This window comes from Corythoichthys intestinalis, chromosome 16 (assembly GCF_030265065.1).
Source record: "Corythoichthys intestinalis isolate RoL2023-P3 chromosome 16, ASM3026506v1, whole genome shotgun sequence".
NCBI classification, from domain to species: domain Eukaryota; kingdom Metazoa; phylum Chordata; class Actinopteri; order Syngnathiformes; family Syngnathidae; genus Corythoichthys; species Corythoichthys intestinalis.
The window spans coordinates 49,199,320-49,223,440 of NC_080410.1; the positions used below are offsets into that span (position 1 = coordinate 49,199,320).

General features: G+C 42.0%; 1 protein-coding gene across 5 annotated transcripts in view; it reads right to left on the reverse strand.

Moving 5' to 3' along the window:
* The window catches only part of LOC130931959 (E3 ubiquitin-protein ligase rnf213-alpha-like), a 171,406-nt gene that overhangs the window by 85,328 nt on the left and 61,957 nt on the right, over positions 1 to 24,121 (reverse strand). For all 5 annotated transcript variants that reach the window (XM_057861229.1, XM_057861228.1, XM_057861231.1 and 2 more), the window contains 10 exons: positions 20,972 to 21,067; positions 20,778 to 20,902; positions 20,597 to 20,713; positions 20,457 to 20,524; positions 20,229 to 20,388; positions 14,214 to 14,349; positions 13,956 to 14,138; positions 13,635 to 13,756; positions 9,420 to 9,577; positions 9,149 to 9,340 (listed from right to left, as the gene is read on the reverse strand). In XM_057861229.1, coding sequence (XP_057717212.1) covers positions 9,149 to 9,340; positions 9,420 to 9,577; positions 13,635 to 13,756; positions 13,956 to 14,138; positions 14,214 to 14,349; positions 20,229 to 20,388; positions 20,457 to 20,524; positions 20,597 to 20,713; positions 20,778 to 20,902; positions 20,972 to 21,067 — 1,357 coding nt within the window. The remainder of the gene's footprint in view (positions 1 to 9,148; positions 9,341 to 9,419; positions 9,578 to 13,634; positions 13,757 to 13,955; positions 14,139 to 14,213; positions 14,350 to 20,228; positions 20,389 to 20,456; positions 20,525 to 20,596; positions 20,714 to 20,777; positions 20,903 to 20,971; positions 21,068 to 24,121) is intronic.

The window sequence follows — 24,121 nt, forward strand, 5'->3', positions numbered from 1 at the left end:
CATTGACATTCAACTGGTGCCCAAGTAATTTGATGCCTTTGACAGCCATGTACAACTGTGCCAGTTACGGCTATGTATGTCAGTTCTATTGATGCAATGTATTTGGATTCCATTGATGCATATGTAACTTGATGCCATTGACGGCCGCGTACATTAAAATACCAACAGGAAATGACCATATGATGTCTCCAAATCAATAGGATGTTTTTTCCTCAATGGCCTTTCTCTGCGCGCCGACCAGCCCAAAACATTTGGCCCATCGACACTGTTTAACTACCAAAATGACCTGAATCCTAATGCGACGCAGGGAATCTTTTGAATGACCCGCTCGCGCCGTAACATGGGTTTTTTGGAATTCAGACGTAAGGTTCCCCACAAATTCTCCAAAAACGTTACCATTCGTTTCTAATGGGATGCCATTGGCAGCCATGTACGTCGTTTCCAGGGGTCGCGTTAACCGAATATTTTCCGTCGTTGACCGTTTTTTTAAAACGGTGACGGAAAAAACTGAAGTCCATCTGTCATTTTGACAGGTTGCAATTCACACCCCAGACCACAGGGTGGCGAGTGAGCATATTAATTAGCTATTGTCTCTCTTGATGAATGACGTTGTTGGCCTTCCTCGGAAAAATGTCAAGGCAACTGAGTGTCCGAAGTTTCTTCAAAAAGCCCCAAAACGACGATGGTGTTGATAAAAGAGGTGAAAAAAGAGGGACTGCACAAGCGGGCACGCAATTCAAGTCCATGCGCACCAGGAGGAAAGTGTGAGACTGCGTTCAGGCCACAGCATGTGAACTGTTAATTTCATTGTTCCATATGTAGCCTACCTACTGGGGCCATAGTCAGCTGTTTTTGTCACTGCGGAGAAAAAGTTATATTCATCTGCTTGATGTGTGATGGCACGGTGTGGATTCTCTGTTAAGCTTGTTCGGACAGAATATTAATAAAAAATGAATCAAAACTAAATACTATTGAAAATGTCATTACTATCATTTTAAAAATTTAAGTGACGGGTAAAAATAGACTGTGACCGGATTTTTATGACCCTGTCAGTCAAAATGACAGACAACGAAAAAGTCTAGCACAACCTCTTGTCGTTTCATTCATTTCTAATGGCCAAAATTCCCCCCTTCATTTTTAATGAAAGACATGAGTGGTTGGGATTTTTGACCAACAACTCACCATTACAGCTCATCGGCATTGAACTGGTGCCCAAGTAAGTCCATGCCATTCACGGCCATGCATGTCGATTCTATTGCTGCCAATGTACTTGGATTGCATTGACGCATATGTAAGTCGATGCCATCGATGGCCTTGGACATCTAAATATTAACAGGGTAACCTGATGTCAACAGGAAGTGACCCCGAGGTGCTTAACTGCTAAAGCAAAGCTTCCATCGCAATTTCTCTAGAAATTGCATTTTCTAGTTACATGATGCTATTAAATGAAAGACTGGCAAACTCAAAACAAAGCATAACAAAAACCATTTGCTTTTTGTCTCTTTTTCAAATACACTTGGCCAATCATGCTAGCTACAATGTGGCCGACATTACTAGCGTGTTTACACACCTCAGTAGCATCCCAGCGTCAGTCAAAATAAACAGTAACGTTAGCTGCTGCTGACTATGTGCTGCGGGCGGCACAACTCAGCAACGGCAGACGGGGTACTTCTGGTCATTTTGCTCAGATTACTCGATAGAGAGGGATGAATTTAAAGAGACAAAGTCCCATTTCCAGTCGTTTGAGACAGTCATGATGCATAGACATGTTTATATTTAGCCGTGTATCAAATATATAGTGCCACAAATCAAATTAATTTTATTAGTTGAATTTGCTGCAGAATATATCATGTGCCAGAAAACTAGGCGATACACACCGTCGACTTAAGCTTGCCTTGGCGCACGTTCTGCCTTTAGCGACTGCCCGCACACACAGCCACCTCCGTCTATATATCGTATGACGTGACGTCACGAACTAGTTCCACAAATCAAAACTTGTTTTATAGAACCAAAATAAATTATTCAGAACTAACATGAATAAGTAACCAAACGTTATTTAGGCTCCCACATTACCAGACCCTAACCCTTATCACCAGAGGTGAAACAATTACCAACGTCCAAACTTAAATAGTAGTGCCTAAATAATTCTATAACTACAAATTGTCGACATGTCCATCAACTATGCTCTGCTTCTTGTAGAAGGCATAGCTTTGTTATCGGCCGACAAACCTTACTGGTTTTTGTCTCAACTCGAACTTGATGAACAAGTCCGTCCCTTGCCGGAAAAGTCTCCACAATCCGTCTGAGCGGCCATGAATGCCTCGGCGATGTGTCATCCACGATCAGCACCACGTCTCCGACGCTGAAGTGTCTTCCAGGCGTAGACCATCATTGGAGTTGCACGAGGTATTCCCTACACCAGTGCTTCCAGAAAATGTCAGTGAGGTACTGCACTTGCCTCCATCTGCGGTGGGCGTATTGATCCTCCCCATGAAACAATCCTTGCGGCAAGTCCGGTTTGACCTCCAACAGCAGCGGGTGGCTGGGTGTGAGAGCCTCCAAGTCATTGACATCTGAAGATGCCCTTGTGATGGGTCTGGAGTTCACTATGGCCTCAGCTTCACAAAGCAAGGCCCGTAGACCATCTTCATCCAAAACGTGTTCCTTGACAGTGACGCACAAGACTTTTCTCACTAAACAAATGAGTCGCTCCCAACTTCCTCCGTGGGGAGGTCCCGCTGGTGGATTGAAATGCCACCGAATGCCCCCCTGTTGCAAGCATTGCTCAATCCTGCCCATGTTCCATTCCTTGATTGATTTCCTCATTTCCTTGTCCGTTGAATGAAAATTGGTTCCGTTATCCAAATACATCTCTGTGACTTGTCGTCTTCTGGCAAGAAATCTTCTGATTGCGTTGAGGCAAGCATATGTGTCAAGCGAAGATGGAACTTGGAGATGCATGGCTCTTATTGCAAGATACCTAAAGATTACGCCATATTTCTTTACTCGTCCTCATCCCCTTTTTGCTTGGAAAGGAACCAAAGTAATCAATGCCGACCCTTGTGAAAGGTAGATCGACAGGCAGTACCCTGCAGGAAGGGAGATCCGCCATGAGTAGCTCCATGAAGCCTTTTGCAGGTAACGCATTTGGACAAAATCCTTCTGATGCCTCCAACAGCTCCAACAATGCAGAACATTTGACATAGAATAGCAATCATGTGGTTCCTTCCAGCACGAGCTGTGATGTTGTGAATGTGTCTCAACACTAGGCCTGTCGCGATAACAAATTTTAGTGTGCGATAATTATTCTCATAAATTATTGCGATATGCGATATTATTGCGCCCCCCCCCAATTTTTTTTAACCAATTTACAATAACACAGTGCGAATACAGTATATATTAATAGATCAAGTACACCCATTTAAACACGATAAATATTTACTCTTAAATTCAAATATACTTTTTAAGAAATCACAACTAAAAACAATAGACCCTCACCCTGCCTCTTAAGTAAAAAACAACAATATTGATACCGCACAGAAACACAGAAGAAATAAAATGTGTTTAAAAAAAAAAAAAAAAAAAAAAAAAATTGCACTTAATAACTTAAGCATTTAGGAAAATGAAAACATTTCCCATCATAGCTTCTGCAATGGTGTTCCATAGGGATGCAACGATACAGTTAAGTCATGGTTCGGTACGAATTTTGATACGGGGGACACGATTTTCGATCCGATTCAATACATTTAATGCTCTGCAAAAAAAAAAAAAAATTGTATTTTTTATTTTTTTTTTTTTGCTATCGAGCAAAAATTAAATTGCCATCATATAAACATGCATTTTAGTGCATAATATTTACGTGCTTACTTCTTACTGATATGAAAAAAAATTTGTATAAAAGTGCTGAGAACAATCTTTACTGTTTGTAAAGTGAGGCAGGGCACACCGTTGATTGCTACAGCTCTCTTAGCAGCCAGGTTTACAACATGAGCAAGACATCCTATTTATGGTCCGAATCCATCTGTGTCACGTACTGAATTAACAATATTTGCAACATTATCTATAGTCACTGTTATGGATTGATTTGGCCTTCTTAACCTCATGTGACAAATGACAGTTTAGAATTCATCGATGTAGTATATGGACTACATGTCCCATAATCACTCTGGGCTCACGTAGCCAATGGCATGGAACGTAGCACATCTAGTTTGCCATTTCATGATATCTAGTGTGTGCGTGCGCGCAACCGCGCGTCCTCCATAGGAGTCACGTCTGCTCATTACTACACCAGCATATGACGGCTTTCATAAACAGGACGAGGTTGAAGCACAACGCTTTTAATTTCATTCAGCTGTTCGTTGTCAAAGTGAAGTTATTCGTAGCAGCCAAGTCGGTAACAATGTTTTGGAGGACTTCGTTGTAAATATCCAGCGTTGTGCCGAAAAATAGCCGCCCCGCGTGAAATGTCACTCCTGACGGGAGCGCCCACACGTCAACAACACTGGCGCGCCATAGATGGTCTACAGTCACTCCGGAGCACTGACGCGGCCGGTATACGTTGAACAATAGGATATAATGGGAACGATTGGCTCTGGCGCTAGTTTTTGCCGGACCTGGAACGAAGATGCATTTTGCGCAGTTGGTAACGAACTTTTAACAGCACGTCTGCCGCACGCGCGCACACACGTGCACGCGAGGCGATAAATCGCAGCGGAAAAAATTACCGCCTTCATTTTTATATATCGCGCGAGAAATGGAATTATTGCATATTGCGACAGGCTTACTCAACACCAACCTCATGACGTGTGAACTCTTCAGGCATCGCTGCATGGCTCAACCTTCCACCAACTCTCATAACACCATCTTGGAGTACTGGCCACAACTTGTAGAGCGAGCTGCCTTTCTTCACTCTTTGGTGTTCTCGTAGCATAGCCTATTCCACTTTGAAACGTTGGCGTTGACAATACTTCCCAATTTCCAAATTCGCTTCAGCCAAGTCATTACAAGACAAGCACTTTCCTTTGACTGCTTTCTTGAATGCACTCATCTTGCTTTCTTCACCTAATGCTCTTAGCTCCTTTCTCTTTTCCGCCAGCGCCTTTAAAAAAGTTTTCAACTTCAGGAACCAGGCTACGGCGTGTTTCAAGGCCGTCCAGGATGAGTAGTGGTTCATCCACTGATCCATGCGCTCTTCAGCCTCTTGCGCCTGGATGATGTTCACTTGAGTCACACCTTTGACCTCCAAATCGTCAACGTCCATCATTGCTGGATCTGGATTTCTTGGCCACTGATCTGGTGGTTTGATCAAGTACTTTGGTCCTGAAATCCAGTACTCATTTTTCAGGAACACTTCCACAGTTTGTCCTCTGGAGACATAATCAGTGGGATTCAAAGCAGTATTGATGTATTTCCACTGAGAAGTTTGTGAGCGCTCCAGGATCGCTGTCACTCTGTTTGCGACAAACGTCTTGAACCTCATGCACTCGCTGTTCAGATACTTTAGCACAGCTGTGCTATCTGTCCAAAACACAGATTGCTGTAGCTCCAGCTCTTTCCTCAAAATCTTGTCCACCTTTGTTGCAACTGTGGCTGCGGTCAATTCCATTCTGGGAATGGTTGGAGATTTCAATGGTGCCAACCTTGTCTTTGTCATGACAAAACTCGATTGAACGTCGCCACTTCAAAAACGCATCAGCAAGTAGCTTGCTGTCCCATAGGCACCTTCACTTATTTTTATCGACACAAATTTAGCTTGAACCTTTTTGCAGGCAGTATTACTGGTGTAAATCTTTTCCTTAAGTTTAGTGCACGTTGCTCAGCCACTGCCCTGTTGTTTGGCATACACAATGACCTTTCGTTCACTGGAAGGCAGACATTGTAGTAACCCTCCTGGTGTACTGTACATTGAGAGACCATATGAATGAACTGATGGTCATCCTTGGACATCTCCAAACTTTCAGCTTGTCCAGCATCAGGAAAGTCCACTTGAACTGCAAACGCCAAAGCTCCTCAAGCCTTGCCACCGAGATTCTGCTTGCAGTAATTCCTGTCAGTTAATTGGCTTGAAGCTCTTTCGTTTCCACCTCAGAGTGGTCCTTTCACTGTCCAGCCTAATATTGTCCTCATGGCATATGGTCCATCATTCCTGCTGTTTATGACTTGCAGTGGCTCCATTGCCTTTGGAACATTTACTCCAATGAGTAATCCAACTGAAGTTTGGATAGTGGGGATTTTCCCTTCCTTTAAGTGAGGCCACTCATCAATATCTTTTTGACGAGGAATATTGTCCTCAGCTACAGAAATGTCCTTTTGTGAATACACCTCCTTCAGTTCAACAAACTGTTTGCCATTCAAACTGCTTATTTCCAGACCTGTCACGATGCGTGTTCACAAGTGATCATTTCCAATTGTTCATAATATGATGCTTGCATTGCATCCAGTCATATTTAATTGGGTGATCAGTGACTCCGTAGCAAAGCTAGCTGAACTGCCTGGATCCAAAAACGTGTAGATCGTGACAGTCTTAGTTCCTCTTTGGGCCTTGACACAGACAGGAACTATCGAAAGAACAGAATCTTCTTTACCAAACCCAGTGACACCACAGGTTTCAGTTGATCGTACGAGGGCACTCGAAATAGATTGTTGTTCACTGTTGTCTTTCGTAGATTCTTCTCTTGAGTCTTTATGGAAAATGTGTAGTGCTGTGGGATGCTGTTTTGAGCACTCTTGGCATTGGAGCATTTGTTTGCAGCTGCTACTCATGTGACCATGCTTCAAACACGCAAAACACAACGCTTTTTTTCAATTTTGTCTTTGTGTGGCTTGCTCTTGAACTTCTTGCAGACTATGGAGCTGTCTTGCTCTCCGCCACAAAAGGCACAGGGTTTGCCACTGCATTTTTAATACTGCTGGTTTGTCATTTTCCGTCGTCGGTGCCACCACGACTGTCCTGAACACTTTCTTTGGCTTGAATGTTGCAGTGTTTTGTGAATTTGGTTTCTGCTTTGTGGGATCATTCTTGTTTGCATTAAGCTCCTTTATATTCCCATAAAGTGGATGCAGAAGATACAGAACATAACTTGTCTGTTCAGGAAGTCGACAAATTCTTTAAACTTAACTCTTCTATTGCTTCTTTCTTGCAAATTGCAGGCGAACTTCCTCCAAGATTCCTTGAGCTTGTATGGAAGCTTGTTTGCCAATGCCTTTATATTAGCCGAGTTGTCTAAACGGTCCATGTAGTTGACGTCTGTCATTGTGTTTGAACAGCCCATCAAAAATACTGCAAATGACTGAAGTGCACTTCCATCTTCTGGTTTGATTGTTGGCCACTCCAGGGCTTCCTGTATATATGCCAGAGGTTGCGCTAGACTTTTCGTTGTCTGTCATTTTGACTGACAGTGTCATAAAATTCCGGTCATAATCTATTTTTACCCGTCACTTACATTTTTAAAATGATAATAATGACATATTCAATACTATTTAGTTTTCATTCATTCTTAATTATTATTCTGTCCGAACAAGCTTAACAAGAGGCAAACAAGACAGCGGAGTGCACCAATCAGCGACGGGCAGACGTGCCGTTAGCAAAGCGACGAGGGCAGGACGAGGGACTTGCGCGTGGAAGTAAACATACGAGGAGAACGGAGTTCATTCAACATGGCTAGCGCGAGACAGACTGTTGTCAATGTCTCGTGTCGATGTGTTTTAGCTCATTTAAAACTGAATTTACCGTGGATTGGAACATATTCTCGGCTCTCCCGCCATCCGTGTTGTTGTAGAGACGACTTTCGGCGCGCAAGAGTGACGTTGCTCGTGAAGAACACATCACGCAAATAAATAAATCTGATTTGTCGATTGATTTTGTACCTACTCGAGAGGCTGTGTCCCAGACTTTTCGCTCAGTGTTTGAAAAATACAGGGAGAACAGTCTGGCCGTGCCAGGCAAACACTCAGTTGCCTTGACATTTTTCCGAGTCAGGCCAACGACGTCATGCATCAAGAGAGACAATAGCTAATTAATATGCTCACTCGCCACCCTGTGGTCTGGGGTGTGAATTGCAACCTGTCAAAATGACGGATGGACTTCATTTTTTTCCGTCACCGTTTAAAAAAAACGGTCAACGACGCAAAATATTCGGTTAACGCGACCCCTGGGAGTGAGTTAGAGATACGGCCTGCCGAGAGCCGTACGTTTGTGTTAATATTGAAGTTATATGTGCTATTAAAGAAACAGAGTGCCAGCACGTCCTGTGTGGTATATCTTTGCTAAGAAAAGGCACAAAACAAAACGCGCGCGCTATTCTCAAACCTGAACGTACCCCAAGTCTTGGATGACAAATAAACAGAGCAGAGTAGACTCACTACGGCTGGTAGTTTCTTCAGTTTATTCAGAGTAAGTAACGCACCGCTTTTGACCATCAGTAACGGTGACGGCATTGTAACGGCGGAAAAAAATTATTAGTTAGATTACCCCGTTACTGAAAACATAACGCCGTTATGTAACTGCATTATTCCCAACACTGCGTACAGTCACCTTCGTCTATAATATCGTATGACGTGACGTCACGAACTAGTTCCACAGAACAAAATATAACAACTATGATAACTTGTTTTACAGAATCAAAATAAATTATTCACAACATGAATAATTAACCAAACATTATTTAAGCTCCTATTCACACGTGCTTGGATAAGCACAAACATAAAGCAACGAGTGTCTGGCCTATAAAATCAGCACCAGAAACGTAAAAACAGCAAACATGCAAGTCTTAGTTGGACTTTAAATGTGTTTTTGCCTAACAGAGGTGAGGCAGAGGCTCAGTAAAACAGCACTGCTGTCGCGAGAACATGCGTGCACCTGCACAAGTGCTTTCGATTCCAACACTATTGAAAGGAAGAAAAAAATCACAGCTAAAATATCAGGACTCTGCGTATTCATCAGGACATTGTTCGAGGAAATATCCAAGGAGTATAAGAGTATTTTAAATTAACATTAAAAATTCTGTATTGCACCATTAAGTATTAAAATGTTTAAAAACCATGATATTATTTTCAAAGGGCATGATATCAGCATCAGGCCCATACCGTGCAGATGGGTATCGAAATTTGTATCGGGTGCCCAAAAATTTTTTTTAAAAAAAAATCTCACCAGCTTGAAATCTGCACTTATGAGTTTGCCGGTCACCCACGGTTCAAGACAGACCATTCGGGAAAGGTTCTGCATTCGGTTCTTGAACTGGTGGTAGGCAGCGTGGACCCATGGAAGCGACAGAACCTCGTCCGCGGCGTCCAACTGCGAGCGCAGTTCATCAACGCAGCTGTTCAAAGCTATACACAGAAGCTGCAGCATCCAAAGCAAGTGAATAAATACATGTGGACGCACACACGCCATCGGAATTGCAAACGTATCAATTCAACACCTCTAGGTCCTCCTGACGGCTGACGTTCATTGTCAAGATGAGAAAATCCCGCAGGTAGAACTGAAAGAACTCGGACTGCACCTCTGGGCCTTCTTCGCTTATGTATTGTCCCAGTGGCGTTTTGGAGAAGAATTCAATGAATCTTTGTTGAGTATGACCTAACAGAAGAAATCTTGGGTTAATGCAGTGCTTCTCAATTATTTTCTGTTACACCCCCCCAAGGAAGACGTAAATGTTTCGCGCCCCCCCCCCCAAACTCTCTGCCGCCACTGTAAATAGTATCATTTGTCTATAAAATTACTATTACAAATATGCATCCGCCTAACATTGTGTCCTTTTTTTGTAATAAAGAAAAAAGTAACATAAATCAACTTTTAGTAAACTATAACTTTATTAACATTGTTTTGTTTGTAACAGGGAAGACTTGACCCGCATCAATTTGCCTGAATTTAAAAATAAAGTCACATCCAAACTGTAAAAAATACACTCAAGGTACATTTTTGACCATTTGATACAGAAAAATAAAATGTAATAAAATCAGTAAATAATAACAAATTAAAATTGATTAGAAACATTCACTCATGAGGACATTATGCCAAAAAACTTGACCTAAAAACAAAACTGAATAAAAGAAAAAAAAAAAAGTGTCCTTCGACAGAAAGACAGTTTTTATTTTTGCTGCTCACAGTATTACCTCCTTTGCAATGGTGCGGAGTTATTTTGCAATGAGCATGCTAACAATGCTCACTGGTTTACTGATATAACACTGACAAAACAGGACGATAGTTGGCAATATTCGGACGTTTTCGCTGAAAAACAATCAAGCGCCTTATCAATGAGATTGGGGTCTAATGTCTGTAAGTGGCGTCTTAATTGATTTGGCTTCTGGCTGTCCACTATAATTATTTTTAGACACAGTAAAATGTGGTCTTTCCTCATCACCCACTGTTTTAAAAGTCAAAGCTAAAAGGCAAACAGCACAAAAAAAGCGCATTCTCGGCGGCTGAGGTAGAACCAAAGGTGAGGGCGGTCGTCGTGACGATCCCAAGCCGAAAATGGCACTTCTCGGGCGGCGACGTGAGAGCCGGACAAGACAGTGGGTCGCTGCGTGAGTAAGTCCGGCCGTAAAACGGCTTTCGAAAACGGCGGCAGCACACTGGTGTTATACTTTTATAGCGCTTTTCCACCTTTCAAGGCGCTCAAAGCACTTTACACTATCTCTTCATATCCGTTTTCTGTGTGTGCTGAGGGCTCCTCCTTAGTTCAAAAATACTGCGCGCACTCTGAAACTGAGAGCGCCACTGCCACCCACTGAGTGGATGTGCAAGTACACTTTATTCCAGTACGGCAAGAAAAAAAAAAAAAAACATGTTTCGCGCCCCACTATTTGAGAAGTACTGGGTTATGAGACAAAAAAAAAGACAAGAAAAGAAAGCTGTGCGTAGTATGCCATCATCAGTGGTGGAATGTATCAAAGTAAAAGTACTTTTTTTACAGCACATAAGTACATTTTTGTGTATTTGTACTTGACTCGAGGACAAATACAAAATGGTAGTTTTTACTTTTACTTAACTACATTTTACAGTACTTTTTTTTTTTAACAGTAGAAATTGTCGCCTCCGTTACACGTTACTTTTGTGTGTTTTCTTTTTTCCCCTCATTCTGGATTGATCGTTTCATTTTCATGCCTCGGGCGCAATAGACCCTACCCACAACGTCACAACGTCACAAAATCACATGCTTGCTGTATGGTTCCGCCCCCTTGTCCGTCATTTTGTGATTGTATTATCAATGGTCTCAATTGATCGAGCAATTTATATTGCATTTCAGGGAAGACCCGGTGCTTTCGGATGCCGTAAACTCACTTGATGCGTTGCATAAAAGGCGTTATGTGGAAAAGCTTCAGTTTATCCATTCGCCAGATCCATATTTGATGCCTAAATCGATGTTTTTCGACCCGCTGTCTCCGCCGTATTTGCCTGACATCTGCTAGCTACCCTGATATGGACAACTATCTTGTCCACACAAAATCAGCCTATTCTCACGAAAGTTTGAAAAACTTTAAGAGCTTGGAGGCTTATAAATACTTCGTTGCTGGTTGGGTCAAACAGGTCCTCGTCCACGAAAATTCGACAGGAATCTATCTTGTGCTTGGAAAGGTGAGTTACGAAAGTTTCAATTCAAAATCTTTTGTTATTGCTAACATCCACTGTCAAGTCTAATGTATTTCATGTCGTTTGTCAATGAAGTTAGGGCTTTTAATGTTTATATGGTTTAGCGATAGCACTCTCACTACATACATACGATTAGCCTAGCATTGATCTTAATTGTGGTTGTCAGCCCAAAACCCTCTAAATACAGTGCCTTGCAAAAGTATTCGGCCCCCTTGAATCTTGCAACCTTTCGCCACATTTCAGGCTTCAAACATAAAGATATGAAATTTAATTTTTTTTCGTCAAGAATCAACAACAAGTGGGACACAATCGTGAACTGGAACAACATTTATTGGATAATTTAAACTTTTTTAACAAATAAAAAACTGAAAAGTGGGGCGTGCAATATTATTCGGCCCCTTTACTTTCAGTGCGGCAAACTCACTCCAGAAGTTCAGTGAGGATCTCTGAATGATCCAATGTTGTCCTAAATGACCGATGATGATAAATAGAATCCACCTGTGTGTAATCAAGTCTCCGTATAAATGCACCTGCTCTGTGATAGTCTCAGGGTTCTGTTTAAAGTGCAGAGAGCATTATGAAAACCAAGGAACACACCAGGCAGGTCTGAGATACTGTTGTGGAGAAGTTTAAAGCCGGATTTGGATACAAAAAGATTTCCCAAGCTTTAAACATCTCAAAGAGCACTGTGCAAGCCATCATATTGAAATGGAAGGAGCATCAGACCACTGCAAATCTACCAAGATCCGGCCGTCCTTCCAAACTTTCTTCTCAAACAAGGAGAAAACTGATCAGAGATGCAGCCAAGAAGCCCATGATCACTCTGGATGAACTGCAGAGATCTACAGCTGAGGTGGGAGAGTCTGTCCATAGGACAACAATCAGTCGGACACTGCACAAATCTGGCCTTTATGGAAGAGTGGCAAGAAGAAAGCCATTTCTCAAAGATATCCATAAAAAGTCTCGTTTAAAGTTTGCCACAAGCCACCTACATAAACATAAACATAAAGCCAAATCTACAATGGAATGGTTAAAAAATAAACGTATCCAGGTGTTAGAATGGCCAAGTCAAAGTCCAGACCTGAATCCAATCGAGAATCTGTGGAAAGAGCCGAAGACTGCTGTTTACAAACACTCTCCATCCAACCTCACTGAGCTCGAGCTGTTTTGCAAGGAAGAATGGGCAAGAATGTCAGTCTCTCGATGTGCAAAACTGATAGAAACATACCCCAAGTGACTTGCAGCTGTAATTGGAGCAAAAGGTGGCGCTACAAAGTATTAACGCAAGGGGGCCGAATAATATTGCACGCCCCACTTTTCAGTTTATTTGTTAAAAAAGTTTAAATTATCCAATAAATTTTGTTCCATTTCACAGTTGTGTCCCACTTGTTGTTGATTCTTGACAAAAAATTAGAATTTTATATCTTTATGTTTGAAGCCTGAAATGTGGCGAAAGGTTGCAAGGTTCAAGGGGGCCGAATACTTTTGCAAGGCACTGTATATATTAAATGCATCTTACCAGATATAAAATGACTACTACATAATCTGTGGTAATCGTTTGGAGTCCAGTTTTCTCGTCGAATTGCAGCAGCCCATCTCGCTCTCTTCTCTCCGGGTCTCTCGGAATCCGTTAGAACTTCAAGTCTCTCCGTCTATCTTCTCTGTTATTGAAACCAACCGCCACACACGCCTTCACCATTTTGATTATTAATGTTAACGAGGAGAAAAACACGTCGTAAATAGGAGGAATGTACGTAGCCGTAACAGGTAAACATGATGTGTTGACGGACAATTGGGCGGCACCAGTCAGGAGGAAGGAGTTGTGACGTCACGTGGGTAGGGTCTATAGATAAGGCCCGTGCAACTATACCATAATTGAGCACTAGAGGCAGCAAAACGAGTATGAGCAAGACTAGGCAGGTGAATAAGATATTGACCAATAAGAGCCAACAGTGAGAGCAGCGCACATTGAGGGAAAATGCTTGCCAAGTCATTTTTAAAGCAGGTACTTTTGTACTTTTGAGTATTTTTTTTCCATCACCTTCATTTTGAAGTACGTGAACCCAGTGCTCCTCCAAGTAGTCCTTTATCCTCCAACTGAAAGGCATGCTCAAAGTGAAGTTCTTGCCTTGGTTTTTTACAAGAATTGTTCTCGTTTCTGATCTGTTGGTGGAGCAGACAAACGGTCAGAAATTTGCGCAGTATGCAAAAGACAGATTCCAGAGTTCCGAAATTCCGAAATCAATAAAATAAATCAATAATACGTCAATAAAAGGTGCATTATATGTCAATTTGTTTCGACCACCACTGTGCTCGATTCTTAGATGTTACGTTGTGCTGTACGCTAAGTGCTTCCACATACTCAAGTGATGGCAGTGGAATTTCCAGCAGCTTATCATCGGCAAAGATGTGTAACCAGAGTTTCCTCACAGAGACACTACAGTCTCTCTTTAAGAGGTCCAGGTTTCGGTCCGCATCGATCACTGAAAGCAGTTGAGCCAAGATGGGGGTCACCACAGCCTGGATGCGCTTCCATAAAGCGTGGCTGTAGAGGCACAAAAAAAGTTGATATTTCGAGAGGGGAAACCCAAATGTTGTCTCGCATAGGGGTGCCACTCACCAAAACGTCCCTCCTTCCTGTAAGGCGTCAATACTAGAAGCCACTTTGACAGCCCAATCCTTTTCAGCAGATGATAAGTGGTTTTCATTTGAGAGCATCAAGTAAAGGCGCTTCTTCACAATTTGCAGGAAGTCACCTGCCAAGAGTAAATTAGTGCAGGGGGATCAAATGTGTGGAAGTGGCCCGCATCTGTGGGTCGAATCTGGCACCCTGGCGGGGTTGTCGCAACACCTCCGTGAATTTGGCCCCCCATCAGATGCAAATCTATAGAAATTTTTTTTCATTCTTTTGTGCAAGGTTAGTGCTGGAAAATATTTGGTTTGTGCTATCGTTTTTGACATAATGAGATATTAATTTCGCATGATGTCACGCAGCCCCTCATTTATTGCAAAATGGACCCGAAATGGTGTCATTCGTTTATGCTATGTTTGTTCTGAAAAATTTCCGTTGTGCTGCCCTCGTTTTATAGATATTGAAATATTAATTCCAAGCGACGACTCCACTTGCACCTTTTCCATATCCAACTCCCGCAGCTGACGGAGCGTACCAACACTTTCATTATTAGAGGTGTGTCCCAACAACTAGCGCAAACGTAGTACAAACAAAAAGCACCCCTTCGTGTTCATTTTGTAGTAAATGGGGTCCTTGAAATAATAATTTCGAGTGTTGATGTGACTCGCAGCCCTCCATTTACTGCAAAATGAACCCGATGGGGTGCCATTTTGCTAATTGTTCGGTCAACCCTCTGTTATTGAATTGGTAAGCTCCATCAATCGCGACGGAGCGGCAGCAATTGACGTCATCACTCAAAATTATGTTAATATCTATAAAACGATGGCAGCACAAACGAAAATTTTTACAGCACGAACGTAGCATAAACGAACGGCACCATTTCGGGTCCATTTTGCAATAAATGGGGTGCTGCGTGCCATCATCACTCAAAATTAATATCTCAATATCTATAAATATCAATTCATCAAAAACGATAGCACCACAAACAAAACTATACAGCACAAACATAGCACAGACAATTGACATTTTTATATAAATGTGCGCCTGATTGGGGGTGGGGGCAACTTCATAGAGGCTGTTGTAGCTCATTCATACTGTAGATACATATTGGTGCACTACTGCACTTGGGTCACTTTTGTGACCACAGTTACATCAGTTCTTTCGCCACCACCCCCGTCAAAATGGATTGGACATCTACCAATAAATGCCCCCCAAATCAACAGGAAGCAGCACGGAAATGACCGAAAAACAAACAGGAAATGGTCCAAAATGTACAGGAAGTGACCCATTAGTGCCACATTATCTGGACTATCACACTTATTTTTTATAGTTTGGCTTGGCTTGCGACTTATATTTTTTTTATATATTTGATATTGTTTAGGTATTAATGGCTATATATTGAGTTATTTTGAGGGGAAAATGAATTAACTCTTACATTAGCTGCACACAGACTACTTTTCATTGTGCCAAAGTGTCATTTTGTTAGTGTTGTCCCATGAAAAGATATACTTAATTATCTGCAGAAATGTGAGGGGTGTACTCACTTTTGTGATACACTGTACATATTCAGCACCGGGTTCTCTGTGTTATTAGTACTATAATTTATGATAATGGTGATTGGTTTCTGATTAAGTAAAATGACCTCCTGAAAATGCGACTTTTACTCCGGTGCGACTTACAATTGTGGTCAAAAGTTTACATACACTTGTGAAGAACATAATGTCATGGCTCTCTTGAGTTTCCAGTTATTTCTACAACTCTGATTTTTCTCCGAGAGAGTGATTGGAACGGATACTTCTTTGTCACAAAAACAAAACATTCATGAAGTTTGTTTCTTTTATGACTTTATTATGGGTGAACAGAAAAAAGTGATCAAATCTGCTGGGTCAAAAATATACATACAGCAGCGCTAATATTTGATAACATGTCCCTTTGGCCATGGCCATTTTCACTTCAATTAGGCGCTTTTGGTAGCCATCAACAAGCTTCTGGTTGAATCTTTGACCACTCCTCTTGACAGAATTGGTGCAGTTCATTTAAATTTGATGACTTTCTGACATGGACTTGTTTCTTCAGCATTGTCCACAAGTTCTCAATGGGACTTTGGGAAGGCCATTCGAAAACCTTAATTCTAGCGTGATTTAGCCATTCCATTACCACTTTTGATGTGTATTAGGGGTCATTGTCCTGTTGGAACACCCAACTGCGCCCAAGACCCAATCTTCGGGCTGATGACGTTAGATAATCTTGAAGAATTTGAAGGTAATCCTCCTTCATTATCCCATTTACTCTCTGTAAAGCACCAGTTCCATTGGAAGCAAAACAGCCCCACAGCATAATACTACCACCACCGTGCTTGACGGTAGGCATGGTGTACTTGGGGTTAAAGGCCTCACCTTTTCTCCTCCAAACATATTGCTGGGCATTGTGGCCAAACAGCTCGATTTTTGTTTCGTCTGACCACAGAACTTTCCTCCAGAACGTCTTATCTTTGTCCATGTGATCAGCAGCAAACTTCAGTTGAGCCTTAAGGTGCCGATTTTGGAGCAAGGGCTTCCTTCCAGCCTCTCAGTCCATGGAGATGCAAAACACGCTTGACTGTGGACACTGTCACCTGTGTTCCAGCAGCTTCTAATTCTTGACAGATCTGCTTTTTGGTGATTCTCGGTTGAATCTTCGCCCTCCTGACCAATTTTCTCTCAGCAGCAGGTGATAGCTTGCGTTTTCTTCCTGATCGTGGCAGTGACAAAACAGTGCCATGCACTTTATACTTACAATTGTTTGCACTGTTGCTCTTGGGACCTGCAGCTGCTTTGAAATAGCTCCAAGTGACTTTCCTGACTTGTTCAAGTCAATAATCACTCACAAGAAATTGCAAATTCGTGCTGCTGTATGTATATTTTTGACCCAGCAGATTTGATCACTTTTTCTGTTAACCCATAATAAAGTCATAAAAGAACCAAACTTCATGAATGTTTTTGTGACAAAGAAGTATCTGTTCCAATCACTCTATCGGAGAAAAATCAGAGTTGGAGAAATAACTGGAAACTCAAGAGAGCCATGTCATTATGTTCTTCACAAGTGTATGTAAACTTTTGACCACAACTGTATATGTTTTTTCCCCCTTCATTGTGCATTTTGGTTGGTTTATACCACAGGTGTTAATGTACAGTTCCAACTTTTTGTCATATCTTTTTTGGCATGCCCGTTCAAACTGCCTTTATCCATTGAGTCCGTTCAAGTATTACACATGCGCACTAACTCGCAGTCCGACACGCGGTGAGCAAACTGACCTGCATGCGCAGAAGCATCAAAACAAATTACTACACATGCTGGCGTTACAGCATTCTATGGTGGTCATATTTTGAATTCCAAAAAGAGGACACGAGTAAAAGACAAATTATCCCCATTTAGACGCACGCACATACAGTCAGTTTGTCGCACCTGACTCTTGGCCATGCAAGTAATATTGAAATACACTACTGCTCATTTGGCGCACAAAAAGAAAACCGAGCATTCTCACCCCCCCTTCTTTTTTATGACTGTTGTAATGCCCGCCTCTTCCCTAAAAGTTCAAGAGTTCAAGCTTGGCGTTAACGCTAATGCACAGCTCCATCGCTGCCGTCCTCCATGCCTCTCGTTCTTGGCTAACATAATTGCTTCATGAATTCCGATTTGGGAGACTTGACAGTTCAGACCGCAGCCACATTCTGGAAAATTGCGGCCCAGATTGAATTTTAACCCTTGAGAGTCGAAGGACGCGCCAGCGCGTCCTCAGCGCACGTCGTCTTTGAAGCGCCCTCGCGTTATAATTACGTCACCCACATGCCGTTGGTTGGTCTCGTTTTAAAGTGCGGAAGTTGCGGTTTACTCTCGTTGTTATTTGAAGTCAATCGACCAACTAAAACGTGAGATAATGTCATTTAAGTTTTATAGTTTTATTGTCCTCTCAAAAAAACATTAAAACGCTGCATGGATCATTTGTTTATGTCTATATTTCCATCATTTCTTGTCCTGTTTCAAAACGGAAGCTCCATGAAAAAAACACAAATCAAACGAACCCTTTCGAAGTCACAGTGGAAGCACAACATGGTTTTTTTTTTTTTTTTTAAATAAATATAACTGCCGTGCGAGGTTCCACCGAACGAGAGGGAGGAGTGTTCTGAGCAGTGAGGTGGCGACCGACGGCCGTTTGAATCGAGCGAGCGAGCGACTTTGTGTGACTTTGAGAATGAAGGGATAACTAAATTTAGCGCAAGCAATTGTGATTTTTGATCAACGTGAGGAAGAGGATGGTCCAAATTCGTCATCATCGTCTTCTTCGGAAGAGTCCTCGAGTGAAGATAGTGACGGATTTGAACACGTGGGTGACGCCATCGACGAGCAGAGGTAAGCCAACCCACTTTTTTTTTTTATGCTGCTGAAAAAGTTTCTTTTGAAAGTTTCTTTTGATATTGCAAGACAAAGTTAATTTTGATGCAATATAAGTGTGTGTTTGTGTATATAATAATAAAATGTGCATATCAGATCAAAGTATAATTTGTGGTCTTTCTATATGAAGATTAGGGATGTAGCACATATTCAGCTATGGTATTCTTTCTATTGTCATACATATAGATTTCCATTATTATTTATTTCTGTATATATTTTTATTTTATACTTTATTATTTTCATAAATACTGACTTTTTTTTCATGTACATTTATAGTGACAATGAAAGTAAAGTGAAATGAAAATGGAAGGGTGGAAAGAGGACCGACACCCCATGGAAGTGTGGGCTGTGTGATGTAGCCCTGTGTCTAATTCCAGGACGAAACTGCTTTTCGGAGTGGCATGCCTGAAAAAAAATTAACTTATTTATTGTAAATATTTTTGAAAATACTTTTTTTCCCCAATGTTATATATATATATATTCCCCCCCCCCCCCCCCCCCCCCCCACAATCAGTCTTCTCAATTTGTGTATATAAATGTGTGTTCAAGAAGCTTGATTGTGTGTACATAGTTTTCATCAGGTGATGGGCCACAATACCTAAACTCATAAAGAGATGGCCTCTAAACACTTTTTGTGTTAGATGGTATATTTTTTCACTGTTCTTCACTATTTGGTCTGCTGTATATAACCTGTTTTGACTAGAGCATGTATAAAGGCAAAAAACGCCTATGGCTATACCTGTTGTTTATGTTGAATTGTCAAATATAAGACTATTTATTCAAAGTTTTTTTGGTTGAATGTTCATCCTAACATATTGAATAAATATTACAAAGTTTCAAAACGGTTCGTTACGCATGTTTGGTTGTCAATTTGACATCAATATTAAAAATTTTGACAAAACGATTTTGGAATTTTTGGTCTTTTTGGGCCCAAAATGATGATTTATAATTGGTCAGTGAAGGAAACAACAGTTTGGACATGAAGTTCAAGGTGTCACAAAAAAAGGGACCAAACCAGGCCATCGTAAACAATTCTTTCTTTGAAATATAAAGGCAACTTCAAAGGTATGCAAAATAAGACAAAATAGGCCCAGACCTTAAAGGGTTAACTTCATATGAATGGGACTTAGATAAGATTTGAAATGGTCCACTTTTATGTGACCTATCCCGTTCAAATGAGCAAGTTAATGCCCCGCCGGAGTCTGAAAAAAACGCAAAAATCGGATTCGTGCATTAAAGTCTTTGGTATGAACTTAGCCTTATACTCCCATGCGACTTCTTGTCCAAAAAATACGGTAACTTAAAACTACAAGGAAGTGACGCACAATGAACTCATTGCCTGCTATTGACAACAATAGACTTCCAGTTCCTTTAGACTTAAAGGACTTGCTGTGAATGCTCATCTTTCAGTGCCATCGACAGCACAAGATGTCTAATTCATTGTGACTAGGAGGCATTCATTCGCCCCTCCCAGTCAAAGTGGATTGGACGTATAACACAGTTGAGAGAGAGAGAGAGAGAGACAGACACAGACAGACAGACACGGAGACAGAGAGAGAAAGAGGATCCTACATGTTATCTGGTCGCTGTTGCCGAGAAGCAACAGAACAGTCTCAAGTCTTTCTGTACTGCGGGATCCGTGGCCTTGCTCATCCCTGAGCATGCCTACCGCACTTTGCGCGCAGCTTTGCACAAGAGCTGTAGTGTCCAGTGCAGAGTCATCCTCTTCGTACTGTACAATGACATTGCGGTTAAGAAAAAGCCGAGCACGCGTCAAACACGTGAATCGAGCATCCTCACGTCATCTCTCACGTCTGCTTCCTCCTCATTCCCAACCTGTGAATCGCCCATCTCACTCGCATCCAGAGCTGGTAAGAGATTTGATTTGATTAGTGACATTTCATATTTGAATGAAATCATATCCAATAAACATCCCAAACCTTCAGGTTTGTTTGTTTCAAACAGTTGACAAATTGGTGTGTGTAGCAAAGCTCGAACGCCCTTCGTGATGTCCTTCGGTCGTCTGAGGTCATCGATATGCACCGAAGTCCAGGGTTCTGCCAATGTTAACAAATTTTGAAAAGACTCTTCTGAGTGTTCTTGAACTTGAAGTGATCTTACCTCCATGAAAACCAGCATAGGAAGTCCCTCCTTGGATCCTCGGAAGCCGGGTAATAAAGTAGATAAACACCCTGCAGGTCAAACCCTCTTGGACGAGCTTGGTGACTTCATTTACGGCCGAATACCTATGATGAAGTCGCAGAATTCAGTATTGTACAATCGCAAAGTTCCTGGCGAAAATGGTGTTTGCTTACTTTGCGGATGCAATGAGATGGGCACTACGACTGGCTTCTTTGAATTCGCTCTGAATGATGAGGACTTTGTCTTCGGGTCCGGCAGTGAGGAAGTTTCTGCGAAAAAACAACATTGGGCTGCCTTCATCAGCTTGAAAGCACATTACTGGTGATATCTAGAGCAGGGGTGTCCAAACTTTTTGCAAAGGGGGCCAGATTTGGTGTGGTAAAAATGTGGGGGGCCGACCTTGGCTGACGTCCTTTACGTAGAACAATATATTTAAGCAAATTTTAGCAAGCCATTATGTGTGTCACATTTGCTTTATTAATTTTTTTAAATGAAAAATTTCAAGAATCTCACAACTAGCCTTTGTGGCTAGGCTTTCGACTCTCGGGCTCTTGCGAAACACTGCTGCTGTAACATTAAACTAGCTTCAAGTTGCATCAATTTCTCGCTACACATCTTCCCTGTAATCTTGTCGTACATGTCAGCGTGTCTTGTTTGGTCATATCGCCTTCCATTGAACTCTTTAAAAACAGCGACTGTCTCTTCGCGAACGAGGCAGACACAGTTGTTGCGTATTTAGTAGTGATGCACGATAATGCATTTTTCAACTGATACCGATAACCGATAATTTCCTCCTCATTCCAACCGATAACCGATAATGTCAAGCCGATAATTCAATTAAGATTTTTTTAATATATTTTTTTTCTATTAAAAGATTTATGAATTTTTTTAAAGTATACACAAGAGAAAATACGACTGTGCAAAAATATAATTTATTGCTCTTTTTTCAACATCAAAAGTAGTAAATTCAACATCTAAAAAATGACAGATTGTCTTACATTGTGTAATGGTAAACTTTTGGCAACTATTACGTAGAGAGTAAATACCTAAGTTGCACAAAAATGCCTTTGAAAGTAAGCCATTCCTAACATATTTAACATTACTACACTGCGAAAACACACCTCCTTAAAACTAGTCAATTTTAAGTGTGAATCTATTGGAAATAAGTGAAATTATCGGCAGCGCTTCAAGTGTATTTCACTCAGATTTCTTGGAAGAAAAATAGCTGGCTGAAAATAAGCTTACCGGCCTTATTTTAAGCAATAAATTATACTTAATCCTAAAAAAACTTTGTCAAAACGTTTGTCAGAAATGTTCTTTATTCAAGAATAGGTATGGTTCAAAACATTATTTGAAAGCAATTTTTAAATTGAGAAGTGTTAATGAGTGCCAATAAGTTTTAATGATCTACTGTGACTGTAACCGAGCAGACAAATAAGTTAAATAATTTGAAAAGTGATTGCTAATGTTATATGCTTCGTTGCACACTGTGAAAATGATTACCTCAAAAGAGGGAGATGTCATGTATCCATTGTACAGCGCTTTGTTTACATTTGCGGCACTCACGACACTTGCTGTATGGCAGCTCAGTTGATACACGGCAGTATTATTAGCCCCGGAGTTGGAGCTCGCAGCCTCGCATCCCCGTGCGTGTGCCTGAGTTTTGTTAAACTGAGAATAACGGCAGCGTGGCTGGAAAAATAAAAATCCTCCCGCCTGTGCCCTTCAGTCCATCCGGCCGCCAATTTGGCACCCGCGCCAGGCCTCTGTCTGGCTCAATGAGAGGAACCGGAGTGGCGGCGGCAGATACGTTCGTAACGGATATCCACCCGCCCCGGCCGGTTCGCCGCGGCATATTCGGGTCCTGGCTCCTCGCGTCCCGCACGGCGTGGGGGAATGCTCGAGAAACCCGCCCCGCCGAGGGCGATGTGGTGGCGGCGGCCTGCAAGGACTGGCCAGAGCGGCAGGGTCCGTCGGAAGACGGCTACTTGTCGACTATCGGTTTCGTGCCGGTGTTTAGCATTAGATGGAGTTTACCACCCACTTTGGGCTGAATGAGGACTCTTTTTTTTTTTTTTCTCCCCACCTCGTGAAACTTCTGCAGTCACAGTGCATGTTTTGAAGATCGCGAGAGCGTCGTTTTTTTTACACAAATCCAGCCACGCCAGTGACAGCTATCTCAAACTGCTTTTGTTGTGTAACTCCGCCTCCTCAACCCCTCCTCCCTCAGGGGGTCAGAGAGGGGAGGGGTTGAGGAGGCAGCGATGCTGAATTCTTCGGTTGCGCACATTTGGAGGCTAAATTAAGTATATAATTATCGGATTGCATTATCGGTTGAATTTTTTTTTATCTGGATTATCTGTGTGACGTCATAATGGCCATTATCGGCCGATAATTATCGGTAACCGATATTATCGTGTATCTTTAGTATTTAGGTGAGGAAATAGTCCAATTTCCACCTATCCTTGAAGCGTTGGCCGTCGCAATCAACTTTCTTTTTTTTGTTCATCATCGCCATTTTAGAAAATTGGGAGTAAAAGGTCACACGGGGTAATGTTGCTTAGAGTAATGCTGCCTTTTAGTGCGTAAATCAGGAGCATCATTTAGTGTGTAAGCTACTTCATATGTTGGTAGCAGTACTGCTGACCAATTTATTAAGTCTGTGTGCGGGCCAGACGTTATTGATTTTATGACAGAGGCTGGGAGCCGGATGAAATTTGACCAATTTCGCGCATTTGGCCCCCGGGCCGGACTTTGGACATGTCTGCTGTATGGGCACAAGAGCAGCAAGTGTGGTACATAAAAACAGTCTCATTCTTCTCCATGTCTCTCACCACAATACTGTACACAGCGATGGAAAAGCGATTGCGCATGATCCCCCTTGTGGTTTCTTCTTACTATTACAACATTATAACTGCATCTCTAAGGTAAGTATTTTATCTGCCACTCAGTTGTACTGCGTTCACATTACACAAACATGAGCAACACCGGGCCATACTGGTAGTATCATGATAAGCCTGTTTAACAACAGCATACACAGGTTGTGCTACTACAATTAATCCCTGGTTTACGAACAAGTTCCGTTACTAGGCTGGCAATGTAACCCAAATCTAATATGGGGCCGGGTCGCAGGGGCAGCAGCATTAGCAGGGAAGCCCAGACTTCCCTCTCCCCAGCCACTTCAACCAGCTCGTCCAGCGGGATCCCAAGGCATTCCCAGGCCAGCCGAGAGACAGTCTTTCCAGCGCGGCCTGGGTCGTCCCCTGGGCCTCCCGCCTGTGGAACATGCCCGGAACACCTCTCCAGAGAGGCGTCCAGTAGGC